This window comes from Hemibagrus wyckioides, linkage group LG18 (genome assembly GCF_019097595.1).
Source record: "Hemibagrus wyckioides isolate EC202008001 linkage group LG18, SWU_Hwy_1.0, whole genome shotgun sequence".
NCBI lineage: Eukaryota > Metazoa > Chordata > Actinopteri > Siluriformes > Bagridae > Hemibagrus > Hemibagrus wyckioides.
Window position 1 is genome coordinate 1,032,501 of NC_080727.1, and position 20,000 is coordinate 1,052,500.

The window sequence follows — 20,000 nt, forward strand, 5'->3', positions numbered from 1 at the left end:
TAGCACTAGCAGCTCACACACTCGGTTGTGTGTGTGTGTGTCGTGAGGACTGACACCATGTTATGGAGCAGCACTCAGTGTTCGATGCTAATCTCTCCTCCTCCTCCTCCTCTTCCTCGTGTCTCTCCTGCAGTTGTTCTCTAATGGTGATGGGAAGTGGATTAGAGCCGGAACGTGACAAACCGGAGTGAGCTAATCGCCGCTGATGCTTTCTTCCGCTCACTGTGGAGTCGCTAGATTAGATTTGGGCCGCTCCAGCTCACCAACAATCACTTTAACAGCCAGGTTTATTGCTATATTGGAGTCTTTCACACACACACACACACACACACACACACAGATTGCAGATATGAAAGGAAGTAGGGGTCAAAGGTCAGGGTTATGTTAAACACCTTTAGTGGAATGTCCCTGAAGGATTTTAGTGAATAAACTCTGCGGTGTTGAGTTTCTCCTCAGAATGTCTTTAAACAGTGTGAAGAGTAACGTGAGCAGCTTCATCACACGTCTCTGAGGAGGAAGAGGAGGAGGAGGAGGAGCTCAGAGTGAAAACTTCACACTAACAACACAGTGCCACTTTTCTGTCCTCTCCTTCATTCATTTCTTTCTTTCCTTTCCCCTCTTTTCCTTTCCTTTCAGTGACTGTAAGTTCCACAAGCATGAGTGTGTGAGTGTGTGTGTGTGAGTGTGTGTGTGTGAGTGTGTGTGTGTGAGTGTGTGTGTGAGAGTGTGTGTGTGTGAGTGAGTGTGTGTGTGTGTGTGTGTGAGTGTGTGTGTGTGTGTGAGTGTGTGTGTGTGAGTGTGTGTGTGTGTGTGTGTGTGTGTGTTAAAGTCTAATTACACGAAAGCAACAAATCAACAGGCAAAAATACACTTTTAAAAAATATATGGAAGATCAAATGGAAAAAATAAAATCAATTAAAATATAATAATGGTCAAAAAAAAAAAAGTAAATGACAATCAAATAAAAGGAAATAAAATAAATTAAAATACAAAACAAAAATAATTACAAAAATTAATTCTAAAAAAATAAATAAGTAAATAAATAGATAGATAGATAGATAGATAGATAGATAGATAGATAGATAGATAGAAAGAAAGAATTTCTTTAATTTCCTCTCTTTTCCTTCCAGACACTGTGAGTTCTAGGAGGGTGTGTGTGAGTGTGTGTGTGTGTGTGTGTGAGTGTGTGTGTGAGTGTGTGTGTGTGTGTGAGTGTGTGTGTGAGTGTGTGTGTGTGTGTGTGTGTGTAGAATCCTCTCTGCATGTCGTCTGTATGTTTAAAGTCTAATGACACTGAAGCTTTATTTCTCCATTTTCCCAACTAAAGTAACTGACTAATTAAAAGTAGAGCAGAATGTACCAGAGCTCAGCCCACACACACACACACACACACACACACACACGTGGCTGGTCGGTGTGGGTTTCAGAGGTGAGAACAGTTTGTGTAAAACGTGTAAGTAAAGCGATGGATGTGGAGATTGTTGCTAGGCAACCGCTCGATCTGTGACTATTAATCACAGTGTATTTATAGTAAGATGTTATAAAACAATCAAACACAACAAACACTTCTCGTACATCATTTATACTCTTTATTTATTTATTTATTCAACTTATTATTTATTAGTTAAGCAACTGTCAATGATCTGTTGCTATGGAAACGATAAGGTATCAGAGTGAGTACATTAATATAAAGCTGCGCTACAGTCAGAGCTGCTGTTAGAGAGAATTCATCACCACCTGATTCTCACACACTCACACACACACACACACGCTCACACACACACACACGCTCACACACACACACACGCTCACACACACACGCTCACACACACACACACGCTCACACACACGCTCACACACACACACTCAGCAGCAGCAAATCAGCAGATGATTCAAATGAACAGAGTTCAGTGTTCAGGAAGTAAAACATTCGCTGAATCGATGGAGCCTCAGCCATGTGTGTGTGTGTGTGTGAGTGTGTGTGTGTGTGTGTGTGAGTGTGTGTGTGTGAGTGTGTGTGTGAGTGTGTGTGTGTGTGTGAGTGTGTGTGTGTGTGTGTGTGTGAGTGTGTGTGTGAGTGTGTGTGTGTGAGTGTGTGTGAGTGTGTGTGTGTGAGTGTGTGTGTGTGTGTGTGTGAGTGTGTGTGTGTGTGTGTGTGTGAGTGTGTGTGTGTGTGAGTGTGTGTGTGTGTGTGTGTGTGAGTGTGTGTGTGAGTGTGTGTGTGTGTGTGTGTGTGTGTGTGTGAGTATGTGTGTGAAGGTGAAAGTGACAGAGACAGTGTGTTTTCATCATTCCGCCTGTCTGAACACATTACACTCTCGTTTAAGCGAGAAACACAGCGGACACGACGTTAAAGAGCCGCCGCAGCTCACACTGACGGGGCGAGACAGAGAAAAACCGCCGCTGTGACATCATCAACTGGACCGCCGAGTGACCTCAGAGCTCAGCGCTTTCACACACACACACACACTCACACACTCACACACACACACACACTCACACACACACACTCACACACACACACTCACACACACACACACTCACACACAGAGCAGGTCTGATGCAGTTGTTTAAAAATTTTAAAGAAAAAAATTCTACTTCCTCATTATATGAGTAGTTGTTGAGTTCCTCTCTCACTTTCTGATCATGTGACTCACTGATGAACAGTTATCGTCCAAATTAGGAGGAGTGATACATAAAAAGGTTCTTCAGGGGTTCTTTAAGGGTTCTCAGCTTCTGAAGAAGGGTTCTAATTTAATCCATAACCTGTTCTGATATACAACTCTGACTGAGAACCAGCCTAGGGGAAACACTGATTATATGGCTAGACCACTGGATCAGAACATCTCCAAAACTGCAGCTCTTGTGGGGTGTTCCTGGTCTGCAGTGGTCAGTATCTATCAAAAGTGGTCCAAGGAAGGAACAGTGGTGAACTGGTGACAGGGTCAAGGGTGGCCGAGGCTCACTGATGGACGTGGGGAGAGAAGGCTGGCCCGTGTGATCCGATCCAACAGACGAGCTACTGTTGCTCAAACTGCTGAAGAAGTTAATGCTGGTTCTGATAGAAAGGGGTCAGAATACACAGTGCAGGACGGGTCAGGGCTGTTTTGGCAACAAAAGGAGGACAGACACAATATTAGGCAGGTGGTCATAATGTTATGCCTGATTTATGTATAATATCATATGTAATGAGAAGCTCAATAAAAATGCAGCAGAGATTTAATACATACTTTATACTTTAGAGTTTTATTCTAAACAAAATACAGAATCCTAGAGCAGTAACCTCAAGCCTGAACTACTGAAACAGATGAACAGATGAGCTTGAGAGCCGCGATTCTGATTTTCCCCAGAACAGGAGGAAGGAGATGAGATTATTTCCGGGAGCTGCACACTGATGAAGAACGGCTCGATGCTCACTTTACTGCTGCGTGATTAATAATCGATAAAGTGCTGAGTGAAAACAGCAGAAACACCTAACACACCAATGCGACCTGAGGCGTAATGTGGAGGAGGAAGCCGAGTGGCTGAGGAGGAGGAGGATAGAAGATAGGAGATGAATGTGACCTTAAAACACTTAGAGGCAGCTTGAAGAAGCTCCACACAGAGATTAGACATGGCGGATTATTGTCGAGATTATTCCATCAGGCCTGAGGAGAGAGACAGATACACAACGCTGATCTTCACTGAAATGTTTTGTGTGAAAAGTTTCATTAAAACTCAAAGGGAAAGTAGAAAAGCAGAAACTTCTCAGAACCATGAGGTCATGCAGGTGAGATGAAGAGCAGAGAGAAGATTCAGGACAGCCTCTTCATCTGTTACCTTCCGATTCTGTCTCAGTAGTGAATCAGTTCTGACTGTCATTCGATTCTTTTCTGATTCTTTTCTCGTCTTATTCTGCTTTGATTCTTGTCTTTTTCCATCTCCATGGTATTTGGGTCTGTGGTCAGTTCCAGCAGGTGTTGGATCAGAACCATCTCGTGTTGATTCAGAGGTGCAGAAGCCTAAAGTAAATGATGTCACAAAACATACTCTTAAACATGAACTCAGTGATTCAGCGCTGTTTTCTCGAACACATTGAGGAGTGTTTATGGAGCTTTCATGTAGTGTTCATGGTACCTTCAGGGAGCTTCAGCATTTGTGGAGATTTTGTGTCTTTGCTCTGTAGGATCTGTTAGCGATCAGGTTTGTGCTGTGAGAGAAATACCAACAGTGAGAGTGAAGAAGAAAAATCCACCACTTCACCTTGGATGTCATTGAGAGAACAGATGTGTGTGTGTGTGTGTGTGTGTGTGTAAGAGCAGAATAAAAGCAGCTGTTCTGGATTATTCCAGACTGCAGCAGATTGCTCGGTTGATATAAACGCTGAGCTAAAGGCCATTTAGAGGATAAGATCTGCTCATCTGCAGGAGCTTTTGTGTGCTGGGGAAGATGAGCTGAGCTAAGTGGCTATTCACCTGCACAAAAAATGAGGAGCGACTGAAAAGAACTCTTTTAGTGGATAAAGAAAGTGTTTTTGTTTAACAGCTGAAGCAGAAGCAGACGAGAGAATCGTGGAGGAACGTCCCTTTCTTCAGGTCACTGTTCCTTCTGTGGACGAAAACTACGACTAAAACCTGTTGGTTAAAGACGTCAGTAATTTTGCTCTCAAACTCTGATTAACTCTAGAGGGATTTTACTTAATAAATATAAATATTATTTCATTTCTCTGTGCACTCGGGGTGTGAAGGTGTTTATATAAAGGAAATGAATCCAGACTCAGTTCTCCTTCTCATCTTAATGTTAAAGTTCATGGAGGCAGAAGCACATGTTCTAATGCTCTAATGTTAGACTGAGCTCTTAGAAAATTAAGCTACCTCCAAGGGTCTGTACAGAACCTCACAACAGTAAGGATTCCAGATAGAACCTGAAAGAACCCTTGAAGAACCCCAGAGAAACAGGATTCCTGGATTCAAAGAAGCATTAAGAGATCTCTGGTTATCCTTCTTTGGAAACCATTACAGCCACTATTCATTACAGATCATTCTGTTTAAAAAAAAGTGGAAAGTTCTGGAAGTAGAAAATAAGCCCTAGGTTGCAAGCAGAACCCTTTAGGGGAACCCGAGCCCTTGAAGAACTGTTTTCTCTAAGAGTGTGTGTAGTAAGAGTGTAAGTGTTCAACACAAGCTACTAATGATTCCTCCTTGTTTTCTTCTTCACAACTAGAACCTGTGGGAAAGTTAGCATTCATCAGTATCAGGGTTCTTTACGGGTTCCTAAAGGGGTTCTTCACAGGTTCTTTGGATCACTGAAGCCTATAATATCAGCTCAGCTGTGAAGATCAGATGAGGTTCACTCGTCTGAGTATAAACTGGTAATCAGTCTTTGTTGCCCATCAAGTTCTCAATAAGTCCATAAACTAGCAGTGATCTAAACTAGCATAAGGAGCGTAGCGCTAAAATTAATGATGTGTGGCAACAAGCTAGAGCCTGAAGGCTGTTAAAATGCCAGCCACTGAGACAGGAACCTTTTAGAGATGTGGTTACTATGGCAACTGATCCAAACTAAAGCAGTTAAAAGGTACCTTAATATATATATATATATAAATATAAAACGTTTATAATCATCATTCAGACGCTGCATGGAGCTGCAGAAAATCCTGGAGGAGCTGCTGAGACAGTGAAGGATAAAGGAAGGCACATTTCTGTTGTGTTTCTGTGTTAAAGATCTGACAGATTCTACACATGATAAAACGAACCAATCAGAGAGCACCTTTCACCTGGACAGGGTTTCAGCTTGGGGTTTTATTTTCACTTCATCTTTATTCCATAGAATTCAGTTATTTATTGTTTCCTGTCTTTGTTCATATTCTCAGGGCAGTGGGCGTGTCCGGTCCATTTACCTGTGTGCTGGTTTTGTTTTGGAGTGTTGAAGCCTTTAGTGGTCAGGATTTTATTATTTATTGATGTCATACACTGTAATGGCTCATACAGTGAGTGAGTCGGACCTCAAACACAATTAATTTATTACCTCGTTATTATTTATTAACTGATTATCTGTTAATTAATGTGCTTACAGTGAAACCCAGAGTGACCGTGTGGTGTGATGAAGCTGATTATTTTCCTCTGTTTTGTGCTGAAGAGGTCAGGAAGCATCAGGTTTCAGCTCTGACACTGGAGACTCCTTCCCGGAACCTTCCACGTCCCTGGTTCAGTGAAGGCTCCGGATTGAGGATTCGTAAGGGTTTATCTCGGCTCTGAGCGTGACGTTAAAGGGTTAAAGGGCTGGGAGGCGGGTTTACAGAAGTCTCTCGCTAGTTTTCCTCCAGTTCAGCGTTTAATCTGTGAAAAGCCTCCAGACTTTCCTGTGAATAAAACTCTGATCTGCATACAATATGCTTCTCCTGACAGCATCAGCGTTTTTATTTTATTTATTTCCCGGGGAACAGAACAACACCCGGAGCTACACACAGCTCTCTGTCGATTAGGGGCCGAAACTTCTGCATCAGTGTCTCCTTCCTCGGGGAGTGTTAACATTTCTCCACCGTGACGCCTGCTTAATCTCTGATTGTGATTTATTACAGCATCATGATATTTTGGTGAGAGAATGACATTTTTAGCAGAAGCTTTTTAAAGTGTAACTGCGAGGAAAACTGGGACTCGAGGACGTCCAGAACAGGGACAAGGAAATACGAGGCTTCCAGGTTTCTCCTCTGAGGTTCTGTCACTTTGTAGGAAATTCTAAAGTGTCATCATTCACAATCCAGAAAAAAATAAATAAATATGTGATTTAAAAAACACAAACTGATAAAGCACATCACTTTTATCTGTTTATTTCAATAAAAGAAAAATAATAACATGTAGACGAATTAAAACAAACATGAATATGTAAATAATTATGAATACTAAAGCTGATCATGAATAATCCTAATTAATTAATTTGTTTATTTGTTTATTTTGTTTTTTTCTAAATATTAATTAATTAATTAATTAATCTTAGTATTATTCATTATTTTCTCTGTCTTTTTTTAGAGTTTTAAACAAAAAATCAGCTCAACCTGTCAGATTAATTGAATTTCCTCTTTATTTCATTTTCGTAACAGTGCAGGTTTTTTCCTGCATTACTCCAGCAGGTGTTTAATATTTTATGAGCCGAACTGTTCAGTCTTGTGAGCAGTTTCAGTGTAATGTGATTAATGGACTGGATTGGAGGTGAGGACGTTATGGACGTTTTAGTTTTAGATGAAATGTCATGGATTTTGACATTTTCGTGGCTCAGGCTCATATCCGTGGGTTTGTGGGTTTATTTCTCTCGTTTTCTCGGTGGAACTTCACCTCTCCTCTGTCCTGAAAGCTTCATTAATGCATCAGTGCAGGAGAAATGTGATGAATATGGAGAGCAGAGTAAATGTGGTGTAAAGCCGGTGCAGCTTCTGCAACAGCAGCTTCACTTTTTTATTTTTTTCCTCATTTCTTCCCTCTTTTCGCCTGGAGCTTGCTCGGCTCCGTGATGCTCATTATCGCTGAACATGTGACAGCCACCTCCACTGAGCAGAGGGACTGAGGGGTCTGCAGCTATTTCTGCAACACACACACACACACCTCATGGGTCACATGTACAGTTTAACCTGTCAGACACAAGTAAGAAGATTGAGATAAAAGTCTTGAGATAAACTTTATCCACTAACTATAGCTAATGTAGCTAATCCACAGGGGTGTGAATACTTTGGAGTTATGGAGTTTCAAAGAAATGATGAAGTATCAGTAAGTGTGAAGGATTTATCTGTGATGAATCAGATGTTGAAGTATTTACTGAAGAAACGCAGCACTGTATTTCCCTCTGTGGTTCCTCGTGCACTCCCATCCTCCACTCATCTCTCTCTGGTTCCTCCTCAGGACTACACCCTCACCATGTACTTCCAGCAGGCGTGGAGAGATAAACGCCTCTCATACTCGGAGATCCCTCTGAACCTCACACTGGATAACCGTGTGGCTGATCAGCTCTGGGTCCCGGACACTTACTTCCTAAACGACAAGAAGTCCTTCGTTCACGGAGTGACGGTGAAGAACAGGATGATCCGCCTCCATCCGGACGGCACCGTGCTCTACGGACTGAGGTACTCTGAGTTCTAGGGTCGAATCTAAGGATATAGATTACCTGCAAAAGTGTAGTGTGAGTTTTATTAAGTGTGAGTATAGTGGAAGTACGTGTTTATGTGGTGTGAATATAGTGGGAGTATAGTGTGTGTATAGTGGGAGTATAGTGTGTGTATAGTGGGAGTATAGTGTGTGAGTATAGTGGGAGTATAGTGTGTGTGTGTATAGTGGGAGTATAGTGTGTGTGTATAGTGGGAGTATAGTGTGTGAGTATAGTGGGAGTATAGTGTGTGTGTATAGTGGGAGTATAGTGTGTGTATAGTGGGAGTATAGTGGGAGTATAGTGTGTGTGTGTATAGTGGGAGTATAGTGTGTGTGTATAGTGGGAGTATAGTGTGTGTATAGTGGGAGTATAGTGTGTGTATAGTGGGAGTATAATGTGTGAGTATAGTGGGAGTATAGTGTGTGAGTATAGTGGGAGTATAGTGTGGGAGTATAGTGTGTGTATAGTGGGAGTATAGTGTGTGAGTATAGTGGGAGTATAATGTGTGAGTATAGTGTGTGTATAGTGGGAGTATAGTGTGTGTGTATAGTGGGAGTATAGTGTGTGTATAGTGGGAGTATAGTGTGTGAGTATAGTGGGAGTATAGTGTGTGTGTATAGTGGGAGTATAGTGTGTGTATAGTGGGAGTATAATGTGTGAGTATAGTGGGAGTATAGTGTGTGAGTATAGTGGGAGTATAGTGTGTGTGTATAGTGGGAGTATAGTGTGTGTATAGTGGGAGTATAATGTGTGAGTATAGTGGGAGTATAGTGTGTGAGTATAGTGGGAGTATAGTGTGGGAGTTTAGTGGGAGTATAGTGGGAGTATAGTGTGTGAGTATAGTGGGAGTATAATGTGTGAGTATAGTGTGTGTGTAGTGGGAGTATAGTGTGTGAGTATAGTGGGAGTATAGTGTGTGAGTATAGTGGGAGTATAGTGTGTGAGTATAGTGGGAGTATAGTGGGAGTATAGTGTGTGTGAGTATAGTGGGAGTATAGTGTGTGAGTATAGTGGGAGTATAGTGTGTGTATAGTGGGAGTATAGTGTGTGAGTATAGCGTGTGTATAGTGTGTGTATAGTGGGAGTATAGTGTGTGATTATAGCGTGTGTATAGTGTGTGTATAGTGGGAGTATAGTGTGTGTGTGTATAGTGGGAGTATAGTGTGTGAGTATAGTGGGAGTATAGTGTGTGTATAGTGGGAGTATAGTGTGTGTATAGTGGGAGTATAGTGTGTGAGTATAGTGGGAGTATAGTGTGTGTATAGTGTGTGTATAGTGGGAGTATAGTGTGTGTGTATAGTGGGAGTATAGTGGGAGTATAGTGTGTGTGTATAGTGGGAGTATAGTGTGTGTATAGTGGGAGTATAGTGTGTGGGTATAGTGGGAGTATAGTGTGTGTATAGTGGGAGTATAGTGTGTGTGTATAGTGTGAGTATAGTGTGTGTATAGTGTGAGTATAGTGTGTGTATAGTGGGAGTATAGTGTGTGAGTATAGTGGGAGTATAGTGTGTGTATAGTGGGAGTATAGTGTGTGAGTATAGTGGGAGTATAGTGTGTGTGTGTATAGTGGGAGTATAGTGTGTGTGTATAGTGGGAGTATAGTGTGTGAGTATAGTGGGAGTATAGTGTGTGTGTATAGTGGGAGTATAGTGTGTGTATAGTGGGAGTATAGTGTGTGAGTATAGTGGGAGTATAGTGTGTGTGAGTATAGTGGGAGTATAGTGTGTGTGTATAGTGGGAGTATAGTGTGTGTATAGTGGGAGTATAGTGTGTGTATAGTGGGAGTATAATGTGTGAGTATAGTGGGAGTATAGTGTGTGAGTATAGTGGGAGTATAGTGTGGGAGTATAGTGTGTGTATAGTGGGAGTATAGTGTGTGAGTATAGTGGGAGTATAATGTGTGAGTATAGTGTGTGTATAGTGGGAGTATAGTGGGAGTATAGTGTGTGTGTATAGTGGGAGTATAGTGTGTGTATAGTGGGAGTATAGTGTGTGAGTATAGTGGGAGTATAATGTGTGAGTATAGTGGGAGTATAGTGTGTGAGTATAGTGGGAGTATAGTGTGGGAGTTTAGTGGGAGTATAGTGTGTGAGTATAGTGGGAGTATAATGTGTGAGTATAGTGTGTGTATAGTGGGAGTATAGTGTGTGAGTATAGTGGGAGTATAGTGTGTGAGTATAGTGGGAGTATAGTGTGTGAGTATAGTGGGAGTATAGTGGGAGTATAGTGTGTGTGAGTATAGTGGGAGTATAGTGTGTGAGTATAGTGGGAGTATGGTGTGTGTATAGTGGGAGTATAGTGTGTGAGTATAGCGTGTGTATAGTGTGTGTATAGTGGGAGTATAGTGTGTGAGTATAGCGTGTGTATAGTGTGTGTATAGTGGGAGTATAGTGTGTGTGTGTATAGTGGGAGTATAGTGTGTGAGTATAGTGGGAGTATAGTGTGTGTATAGTGGGAGTATAGTGTGTGTATAGTGGGAGTATAGTGTGTGAGTATAGTGGGAGTATAGTGTGTGTATAGTGTGTGTATAGTGGGAGTATAGTGTGTGTGTATAGTGGGAGTATAGTGGGAGTATAGTGTGTGTGTATAGTGGGAGTATAGTGTGTGGGTATAGTGGGAGTATAGTGTGTGTATAGTGGGAGTATAGTGTGTGTGTATAGTGTGAGTATAGTGTGTGTATAGTGGGAGTATAGTGTGTGAGTATAGTGGGAGTATAGTGTGTGAGTACAGTGGGAGTATAATGTGTGAGTATAGTGGGAGTATAGTGTGTGTATGGTGGGAGTATAGTGTGGGAGTATAGTGGGAGTATAATGTGTGTGTATAGTGGGAGTATAGTGTGTGAGTATAGTGGGAGTATAGTGTGTGTATAGTGGGAGTATAGTGTGTGTATAGTGGGAGTATAGTGTGTGTATAGTGGGAGTATAGTGTGTGAGTATAGTGGGAGTATAGTGTGTGTGTATAGTGGGAGTATAGTGTGTGTATAGTGGGAGTATAGTGTGTGTATAGTGGGAGTATAATGTGTGAGTATAGTGGGAGTATAGTGTGTGAGTATAGTGGGAGTATAGTGGGAGTATTGTGGGAGTATAGTGTGTGAGTATAGTGGGAGTATAATGTGTGAGTATAGTGTGTGTATAGTGGGAGTATAGTGTGTGAGTATAGTGGGAGTATAGTGTGTGAGTATAGTGGGAGTATAGTGTGTGAGTATAGTGGGAGTATAGTGTGTGAGTATAGTGGGAGTATAGTGTGTGTGAGTATAGTGGGAGTATAGTGTGTGAGTATAGTGGGAGTATAGTGTGTGTATAGTGGGAGTATAGTGTGTGAGTATAGCGTGTGTATAGTGTGTGTATAGTGGGAGTATAGTGTGTGAGTATAGCATGTGTATAGTGTGTGTATAGTGGGAGTATAGTGTGTGTGTGTATAGTGGGAGTATAGTGTGTGAGTATAGTGGGAGTATAGTGTGTGTATAGTGGGAGTATAGTGTGTGTGTATAGTGGGAGTATAGTGGGAGTATAGTGTGTGTGTATAGTGGGAGTATAGTGTGTGGGTATAGTGGGAGTATAGTGTGTGTGTATAGTGTGAGTATAGTGTGTGTATAGTGGGAGTATAGTGTGTGAGTATAGTGGGAGTATAGTGTGTGAGTACAGTGGGAGTATAATGTGTGAGTATAGTGGGAGTATAGTGTGTGTATGGTGGGAGTATAGTGTGTGAGTATAGTGGGAGTATAATGTGTGTGTATAGTGGGAGTATAGTGTGTGAGTATAGTGGGAGTATAGTGGGAGTATAGTGTGTGTATAGTGGGAGTATCGTGTGAGTATAGCGTGTGTATAGTGTGTGTATAGTGGGAGTATAGTGTGTGTGTGTGTATAGTGGGAGTATAGTGTGTGTATAGTGGGAGTATAGTGTGTGAGTATAGTGGGAGTATAGTGTGTGTATAGTGGGAGTATAGTGTGTGTGTGTAGTGTGAGTATAGTGTGTGTATAGTGTGAGTATAGTGGGAGTATAGTGTGTGAGTACAGTGGGAGTATAATGTGTGAGTATAGTGGGAGTATAGTGTGTGTATGGTGGGAGTATAGTGTGTGAGTATAGTGGGAGTATAATGTGTGTGTATAGTGGGAGTATAGTGTGTGAGTGTAGTGGGAGTATAGTGTGTGAGTATAGTGGGAATATAGTGTGTGTATAGTGGGAGTATAGTGTGTGTATAGTGGGAGTATAGTGGGAGTATAGTGTGTGTATAGTGTGTGAGTATAGCGTGTGTATAGTGTGTGTATAGTGGGAGTATAGTGTGTGTGTGTATAGTGGGAGTATAGTGTGTGAGTATAGTGGGAGTATAGTGTGTGAGTATAGTGGGAGTATAGTGTGTGTATAGTGGGAGTATAGTGTGTGTATAGTGGGAGTATAGTGTGGGAGTATAGTGTGTGTATAGTGGGAGTATAGTGTGTGTGAGTATAGTGGGAGTATAGTGTGTGAGTATAGTATGGGAGTATAGTGTGTGTGAGTATAGTGGGAGTATAGTGTGTGAGTATAGTGGGAGTATAGTGTGTGTGAGTATAGTGGGAGTATAGTGTGTGAGTGTAGTGGGAGTATAGTGTGTGTATGGTGGGAGTATAGTGTGGGAGTATACTGTGTGAGTGTAGTGGGAGTATAGTGTGTGAGCATAGTGGGAGTATAGTGTGTGTATAGTGGGAGTATAGTGTGTGTATAGTGGGAGTATAGTGTGTGAGTATAGTATGGGAGTATAGTGTGTGAGTATAGTGGGAGTATAGTATGTGTGAGTATAGTGTGAGTTCCTGCAGTGTGAGTGTAGTGTGAGTTCCTGCAGTGTGAGTTCCTGCAGTGTGAGTATAGTGTGAGTTCCTGCAGTGTGAGTATAGTGTGAGTTCCTGCAGTGTGAGTGAAGTGTGAGTTCCTGCAGTGTGAGTATAGTGTGAGTTCCTGCAGTGTGAGTATAGTGTGAGTTCCTGCAGTGTGAGTGTAGTGTGAGTTCCTGCAGTGTGAGTATAGTGTGAGTTCCTGCAGTGTGAGTATAGTGTGAGTTCCTGCAGTGTGAGTGAAGTGTGAGTTCCTGCAGTGTGAGTGTAGTGTGAGTTCCTGCAGTGTGAGTATAGTGTGAGTTCCTGCAGTGTGAGTATAGTGTGAGTTCCTGCAGTGTGAGTTCCTGCAGTGTGAGAATAGTGTGAGTTCCTGCAGTGTGAGTGTAGTTCCTGCAGTGTGAGTATAGTGTGAGTTCCTGCAGTGTGAGTATAGTGTGAGTTCCTGCAGTGTGAGTTCCTGCAGTGTGAGTGTAGTGTGAGTTCCTGCAGTGTGAGTATAGTGTGAGTTCCTGCAGTGTGAGTGTAGTGTGAGTTCCTGCAGTGTGAGTATAGTGTAGTTCCTGCAGTGTGAGTGTAGTGTGAGTTCCTGCAGTGTGAGTATAGTGTGAGTTCCTGCAGTGTGAGAATAGTGTGAGTTCCTGCAGTGTGAGTATAGTGTGAGTTCCTGCAGTGTGAGTGTAGTGTGAGTTCCTGCAGTGTGAGTGTAGTGTGAGTTCCTGCAGTGTGAGTATAGTGTGAGTTCCTGCAGTGTGAGTATAGTGTGAGTTCCTGCAGTGTGAGTGTAGTGTGAGTTCCTGCAGTGTGAGTGTAGTGTGAGTTCCTGCAGTGTGAGTATAGTGTGAGTTCCTGCAGTGTGAGTATAGTGTGAGTTCCTGCAGTGTGAGTGTAGTGTGAGTTCCTGCAGTGTGAGTATAGTGTGAGTTCCTGCAGTGTGAGTATAGTGTGAGTTCCTGCAGTGTGAGTATAGTGTGAGTTCCTGCAAGTTCCTGCAGTGTGAGTATAGTGTGAGTTCCTGCAGTGTGAGTATAGTGTGAGTTCCTGCAGTGTGAGTATAGTGTGAGTTCCTGCAGTGTGAGTTCCTGCAGTGTGAGTATAGTGTGAGTTCCTGCAGTGTGAGTATAGTGTGAGTTCCTGCAGTGTGAGTATAGTGTGAGTTCCTGCAGTGTGAGTTCCTGCAGTGTGAGTATAGTGTGAGTTCCTGCAGTGTGAGTATAGTGTGAGTTCCTGCAGTGTGAGTTCCTGCAGTGTGAGTATAGTGTGAGTTCCTGCAGTGTGAGTATAGTGTGAGTTCCTGCAGTGTGAGTATAGTGTGAGTTCCTGCAGTGTGAGTATAGTGTGAGTTCCTGCAGTGTGAGTTCCTGCAGTGTGAGTATAGTGTGAGTTCCTGCAGTGTGAGTATAGTGTGAGTTCCTGCAGTGTGAGTTCCTGCAGTGTGAGAATAGTGTGAGTTCCTGCAGTGTGAGTATAGTGTGAGTTCCTGCAGTGTGAGTATAGTGTGAGTTCCTGCAGTGTGAGTATAGTGTGAGTTCCTGCAGTGTGAGTATAGTGTGAGTTCCTGCAGTGTGAGTTCCTGCAGTGTGAGTATAGTGTGAGTTCCTGCAGTGTGAGTATAGTGTGAGTTCCTGCAGTGTGAGTGAAGTGTGAGTTCCTGCAGTGTGAGTATAGTGTGAGTTCCTGCAGTGTGAGTATAGTGTGAGTTCCTGCAGTGTGAGTATAGTGTGAGTTCCTGCAGTGTGAGTTCCTGCAGTGTGAGTATAGTGTGAGTTCCTGCAGTGTGAGTATAGTGTGAGTTCCTGCAGTGTGAGTATAGTGTGAGTTCCTGCAGTGTGAGTATAGTGTGAGTTCCTGCAGTGTGAGTGTAGTGTGAGTTCCTGCAGTGTGAGTATAGTGTGAGTTCCTGCAGTGTGGGAATAGTGTGAGTTCCTGCAGTGTGAGTGTAGTGTGAGTTCCTGCAGTGTGAGTATAGTGTGAGTTCCTGCAGTGTGAGTGTAGTGTGAGTTCCTGCAGTGTGAGTATAGTGTGAGTTCCTGCAGTGTGGGAATAGTGTGAGTTCCTGCAGTGTGAGAATAGTGTGAGTTCCTGCAGTGTGAGTATAGTGTGAGTTCCTGCAGTGTGAGAATAGTGTGAGTTCCTGCAGTGTGAGTATAGTGTGAGTTCCTGCAGTGTGAGAATAGTGTGAGTTCCTGCAGTGTGAGTTCCTGCAGTGTGAGTGTAGTGTGAGTTCCTGCAGTGTGAGTATAGTGTGAGTTCCTGCAGTGTGAGTATAGTGTGAGTTCCTGCAGTGTGAGTTCCTGCAGTGTGAGTATAGTGTGAGTTCCTGCAGTGTGAGTATAGTGTGAGTTCCTGCAGTGTGAGTTCCTGCAGTGTGAGTTCCTGCAGTGTGAGTATAGTGTGAGTTCCTGCAGTGTGAGTATAGTGTGAGTTCCTGCAGTGTGAGAATAGTGTGAGTTCCTGCAGTGTGAGTGTAGTGTAGTTCCTGCAGTGTGAGTGTAGTGTGAGTTCCTGCAGTGTGAGTGTAGTGTGAGTTCCTGCAGTTTGAGTGTAGTGTGAGTTCCTGCAGTGTGAGTGTAGTGTGAGTTCCTGCAGTGTGAGAATAGTGTGAGTTCCTGCAGTGTGAGTATAGTGTGAGTTCCTGCAGTGTAAGTTCCTGCAGTGTGAGAATAGTGTGAGTTCCTGCAGTGTGAGTGTAGTTCCTGCAGTGTGAGTATAGTGTGAGTTCCTGCAGTGTGAGTATAGTGTGAGTTCCTGCAGTGTGAGTATAGTGTGAGTTCCTGCAGTGTGAGTATAGTGTGAGTTCCTGCAGTGTGAGTTCCTGCAGTGTGAGTATAGTGTGAGTTCCTGCAGTGTGAGTATAGTGTGAGTTCCTGCAGTGTGAGTATAGTGTGAGTTCCTGCAGTGTGAGTTCCTGCAGTGTGAGTATAGTGTGAGTTCCTGCAGTGTGAGTATAGTGTGAGTTCCTGCAGTGTGAGTTCCTGCAGTGTGAGTATAGTGTGAGTTCCTGCAGTGTGAGTATAGTGTGAGTTCCTGCAGTGTGAGTATAGTGTGAGTTCCTGCAGTGTGAGTATAGTGTGAGTTCCTGCAGTGTGAGTATAGTGTGAGTTCCTGCAGTGTGAGTTCCTGCAGTGTGAGTATAGTGTGAGTTCCTGCAGTGTGAGTATAGTGTGAGTTCCTGCAGTGTGAGAATAGTGTGAGTTCCTGCAGTGTGAGTATAGTGTGAGTTCCTGCAGTGTGAGTTCCTGCAGTGTGAGTATAGTGTGAGTTCCTGCAGTGTGAGTTCCTGCAGTGTGAGTATAGTGTGAGTTCCTGCAGTGTGAGTATAGTGTGAGTTCCTGCAGTGTGAGTTCCTGCAGTGTGAGTATAGTGTGAGTTCCTGCAGTGTGAGTATAGTGTGAGTTCCTGCAGTGTGAGTATAGTGTGAGTTCCTGCAGTGTGAGTATAGTGTGAGTTCCTGCAGTGTGAGTATAGTGTGAGTTCCTGCAGTGTGAGTTCCTGCAGTGTGAGTATAGTGTGAGTTCCTGCAGTGTGAGTATAGTGTGAGTTCCTGCAGTGTGAGAATAGTGTGAGTTCCTGCAGTGTGAGTATAGTGTGAGTTCCTGCAGTGTGAGTATAGTGTGAGTTCCTGCAGTGTGAGTATAGTGTGAGTTCCTGCAGTGTGAGTATAGTGTGAGTTCCTGCAGTGTGAGTGTAGTGTGACTTCCTGCAGTGTGAGTTCCTGCAGTGTGAGTGTAGTGTGAGTTCCTGCAGTGTGAGTGTAGTGTGAGTTCCTGCAGTGTGAGTGTAGTGTGAGTTCCTGCAGTGTGAGTATAGTGTGAGTTCCTGCAGTGTGAGAATAGTGTGAGTTCCTGCAGTGTGAGTATAGTGTGAGTTCCTGCAGTGTGGGAATAGTGTGAGTTCCTGCAGTGTGAGAATAGTGTGAGTTCCTGCAGTGTGAGTATAGTGTGAGTTCCTGCAGTGTGAGTTCCTGCAGTGTGAGTATAGTGTGAGTTCCTGCAGTGTGAGTATAGTGTGAGTTCCTGCAGTGTGAGTTCCTGCAGTGTGAGTTCCTGCAGTGTGAGTATAGTGTGAGTTCCTGCAGTGTGAGTATAGTGTGAGTTCCTGCAGTGTGAGAATAGTGTGAGTTCCTGCAGTGTGAGTATAGTGTGAGTTCCTGCAGTGTGAGTATAGTGTGAGTTCCTGCAGTGTGAGTTCCTGCAGTGTGAGTATAGTGTGAGTTCCTGCAGTGTGAGTATAGTGTGAGTTCCTGCAGTGTGAGAATAGTGTGAGTTCCTGCAGTGTGAGAATAGTGTGAGTTCCTGCAGTGTGAGAATTGTATGAGTTCCTGCAGTGTGAGAATAGTGTGAGTTCCTGCAGTGTGAGAAGTTAGTGTGAGTGTGAGTTCCTGTAGTGTGAGTATAGTGTGAGTTCCTGTAGTGTGAGTATAGTGTGAGTTCCTGTAGTGTGAGTGTAGTGTGAGTTCCTGTAGTGTGAGTGTAGTGTGAGTTCCTGCAGTGTGAGTATAGTGTGAGTTCCTGTAGTGTGAGTATAGTGTGAGTTCCTGCAGTGTGAGTGTAGTGTGAGTTCCTACAGTGTGAGTATAGTGTGAGTTCCTGCAGTGTGAGTGTAGTGTGAGTTCCTGTAGTGTGAGTGTAGTGTGAGTTCCTGCAGTGTGAGTATAGTGTGAGTTCCTGCAGTGTGAGTGTAGTGTGAGTTCCTGCAGTGTGAGTATAGTGTGAGTTCCTGCAGTGTGAGTGTAGTGTGAGTTCCTGCAGTGTGAGTGTAGTGTGAGTTCCTGCAGTGAGTGTAGTGTGAGTTCCTGCAGTGTGAGTGTAGTGTGAGTTCCTGCAGTGTGAGTGTAGTGTGAGTTCCTGCAGTGTGAGTATAGTGTGAGTTCCTGCAGTGTGAGTGTAGTGTGAGTTCCTGCAGTGTGAGTGTGAGTTCCTGCAGTGTGAGTATAGTGTGAGTTCCTGCAGTGTGAGTGTGAGTTCCTGCAGTGTGAGTATAGTGTGAGTTCCTGCAGTGTGAGTGTGAGTTCCTGCAGTGTGAGTATAGTGTGAGTTCCTGCAGTGTGAGTATAGTGTGAGTTCCTGCAGTGTGAGTATAGTGTGAGTTCCTGCAGTGTGAGTGTAGTGTGAGTTCCTGTAGTGTGAGTGTAGTGTGAGTTCCTGCAGTGTGAGTGTAGTGTGAGTTCCTGCAGTGTGAGTATAGAGTGAGTTCCTGCAGTGTGAGTGTAGTGTGAGTTCCTGCAGTGTGAGTATAGAGTGAGTTCCTGCAGTGTGAGTATAGTGTGAGTTCCTGCAGTGTGAGTATAGTGTGAGTTCCTGCAGTGTGAGTATAGAGTGAGTTCCTGCAGTGTGAGTATAGAGTGAGTTCCTGCAGTGTGAGTGTAGTGTGAGTTCCTGCAGTGTGAGTGTAGTGTGAGTTCCTGCAGTGTGAGTATAGTGTGAGTTCCTGCAGTGTGAGTATAGTGTGAGTTCCTGCAGTGTGAGTATAGTGTGAGTTCCTGCAGTGTGAGTATAGTGTGAGTTCCTGCAGTGTGAGTGTAGTGTGAGTTCCTGCAGTGTGAGTGTAGTGTGAGTTCCTGCAGTGTGAGTGTAGTGTGAGTTCCTGCAGTGTGAGTGTAGTGTGAGTTCCTGCAGTGTGAGTATAGTGTGATTTCCTGTAGTGTGAGTATAGTGTGAGTTCCTGCAGTGTGAGTGTAGTGTGAGTTCCTGCAGTGTGAGTATAGAGTGAGTTCCTGCAGTGTGAGTATAGTGTGAGTTCCTGCAGTGTGAGTATAGTGTGAGTTCCTGCAGTGTGAGTATAGTGTGAGTTCCTGCAGTGTGAGTATAGAGTGAGTTCCTGCAGTGTGAGTATAGTGTGAGTTCCTGCAGTGTGAGTATAGTGTGAGTTCCTGCAGTGTGAGTATAGTGTGAGTTCCTGCAGTGTGAGTATAGAGTGAGTTCCTGCAGTGTGAGTATAGTGTGAGTTCCTGCAGTGTGAGTATAGTGTGAGTTCCTGCAGTGTGAGTGTAGTGTGAGTTCCTGCAGTGTGAGTATAGTGTGAGTTCCTGCAGTGTGAGTATAGTGTGAGTTCCTGCAGTGTGAGTTCCTGCAGTGTGAGTATAGTGTGAGTTCCTGCAGTGTGAGAATTGTGTGAGTTCCTGCAGTGTGAGAATAGTGTGAGTTCCTGCAGTGTGAGAATAGTGTGAGTTCCTGCAGTGTGAGAATTGTGTGAGTTCCTGCAGTGTGAGAATAGTGTGAGTTCCTGCAGTGTGAGAATAGTGTGAGTTCCTGCAGTGTGAGAATTGTGTGAGTTCCTGCAGTGTGAGAATAGTGTGAGTTCCTGCAGTGTGAGTTCCTGCAGTGTGAGTGTAGTGTGAGTTCCTGCAGTGTGAGTATAGTGTGAGTTCCTGCAGTGTGAGTATAGTGTGAGTTCCTGCAGTGTGAGTTCCTGCAGTGTGAGTATAGTGTGAGTTCCTGCAGTGTGAGTGAAGTGTGAGTTCCTGCAGTGTGAGTGAAGTGTGAGTTCCTGCAGTGTGAGTATAGTGTGAGTTCCTGCAGTGTGAGTATAGTGTGAGTTCCTGCAGTGTGAGTATAGTGTGAGTTCCTGCAGTGTGAGTATAGTGTGAGTTCCTGCAGTGTGAGTGTAGTGTGAGTTCCTGTAGTGTGAGTGTAGTGTGAGTTCCTGCAGTGTGAGTGTAGTGTGAGTTCCTGCAGTGTGAGTATAGCGTGAGTTCCTGCAGTGTGAGTATAGCGTGAGTTCCTGCAGTGTGAGTATAGTGTGAGTTCCTGCAGTGTGAGTGTAGTGTGAGTTCCTGTAGTGTGAGTGTAGTGTGAGTTCCTGCAGTGTGAGTGTAGTGTGAGTTCCTGCAGTGTGAGTATAGTGTGAGTTCCTGCAGTGTGAGTGTAGTGTGAGTTCCTACAGTGTGAGTATAGTGTGAGTTCCTGCAGTGTGAGTGTAGTGTGAGTTCCTGTAGTGTGAGTGTAGTGTGAGTTCCTGCAGTGTGAGTATAGTGTGAGTTCCTGCAGTGTGAGTGTAGTGTGAGTTCCTGCAGTGTGAGTATAGTGTGAGTTCCTGCAGTGTGAGTGTAGTGTGAGTTCCTGCAGTGTGAGTGTA

General features: G+C 43.8%; 1 protein-coding gene across 2 annotated transcripts in view; it reads left to right on the forward strand.

Annotated features, from left to right (window-relative positions):
* Positions 1-20,000, forward strand: part of LOC131369627 (gamma-aminobutyric acid receptor subunit beta-2) — a 67,774-nt gene that overhangs the window by 20,403 nt on the left and 27,371 nt on the right. For both annotated transcript variants that reach the window (XM_058416495.1, XM_058416496.1), the window contains exon 4: positions 7,872-8,092. In XM_058416495.1, coding sequence (XP_058272478.1) covers positions 7,872-8,092 — 221 coding nt within the window. The remainder of the gene's footprint in view (positions 1-7,871; positions 8,093-20,000) is intronic.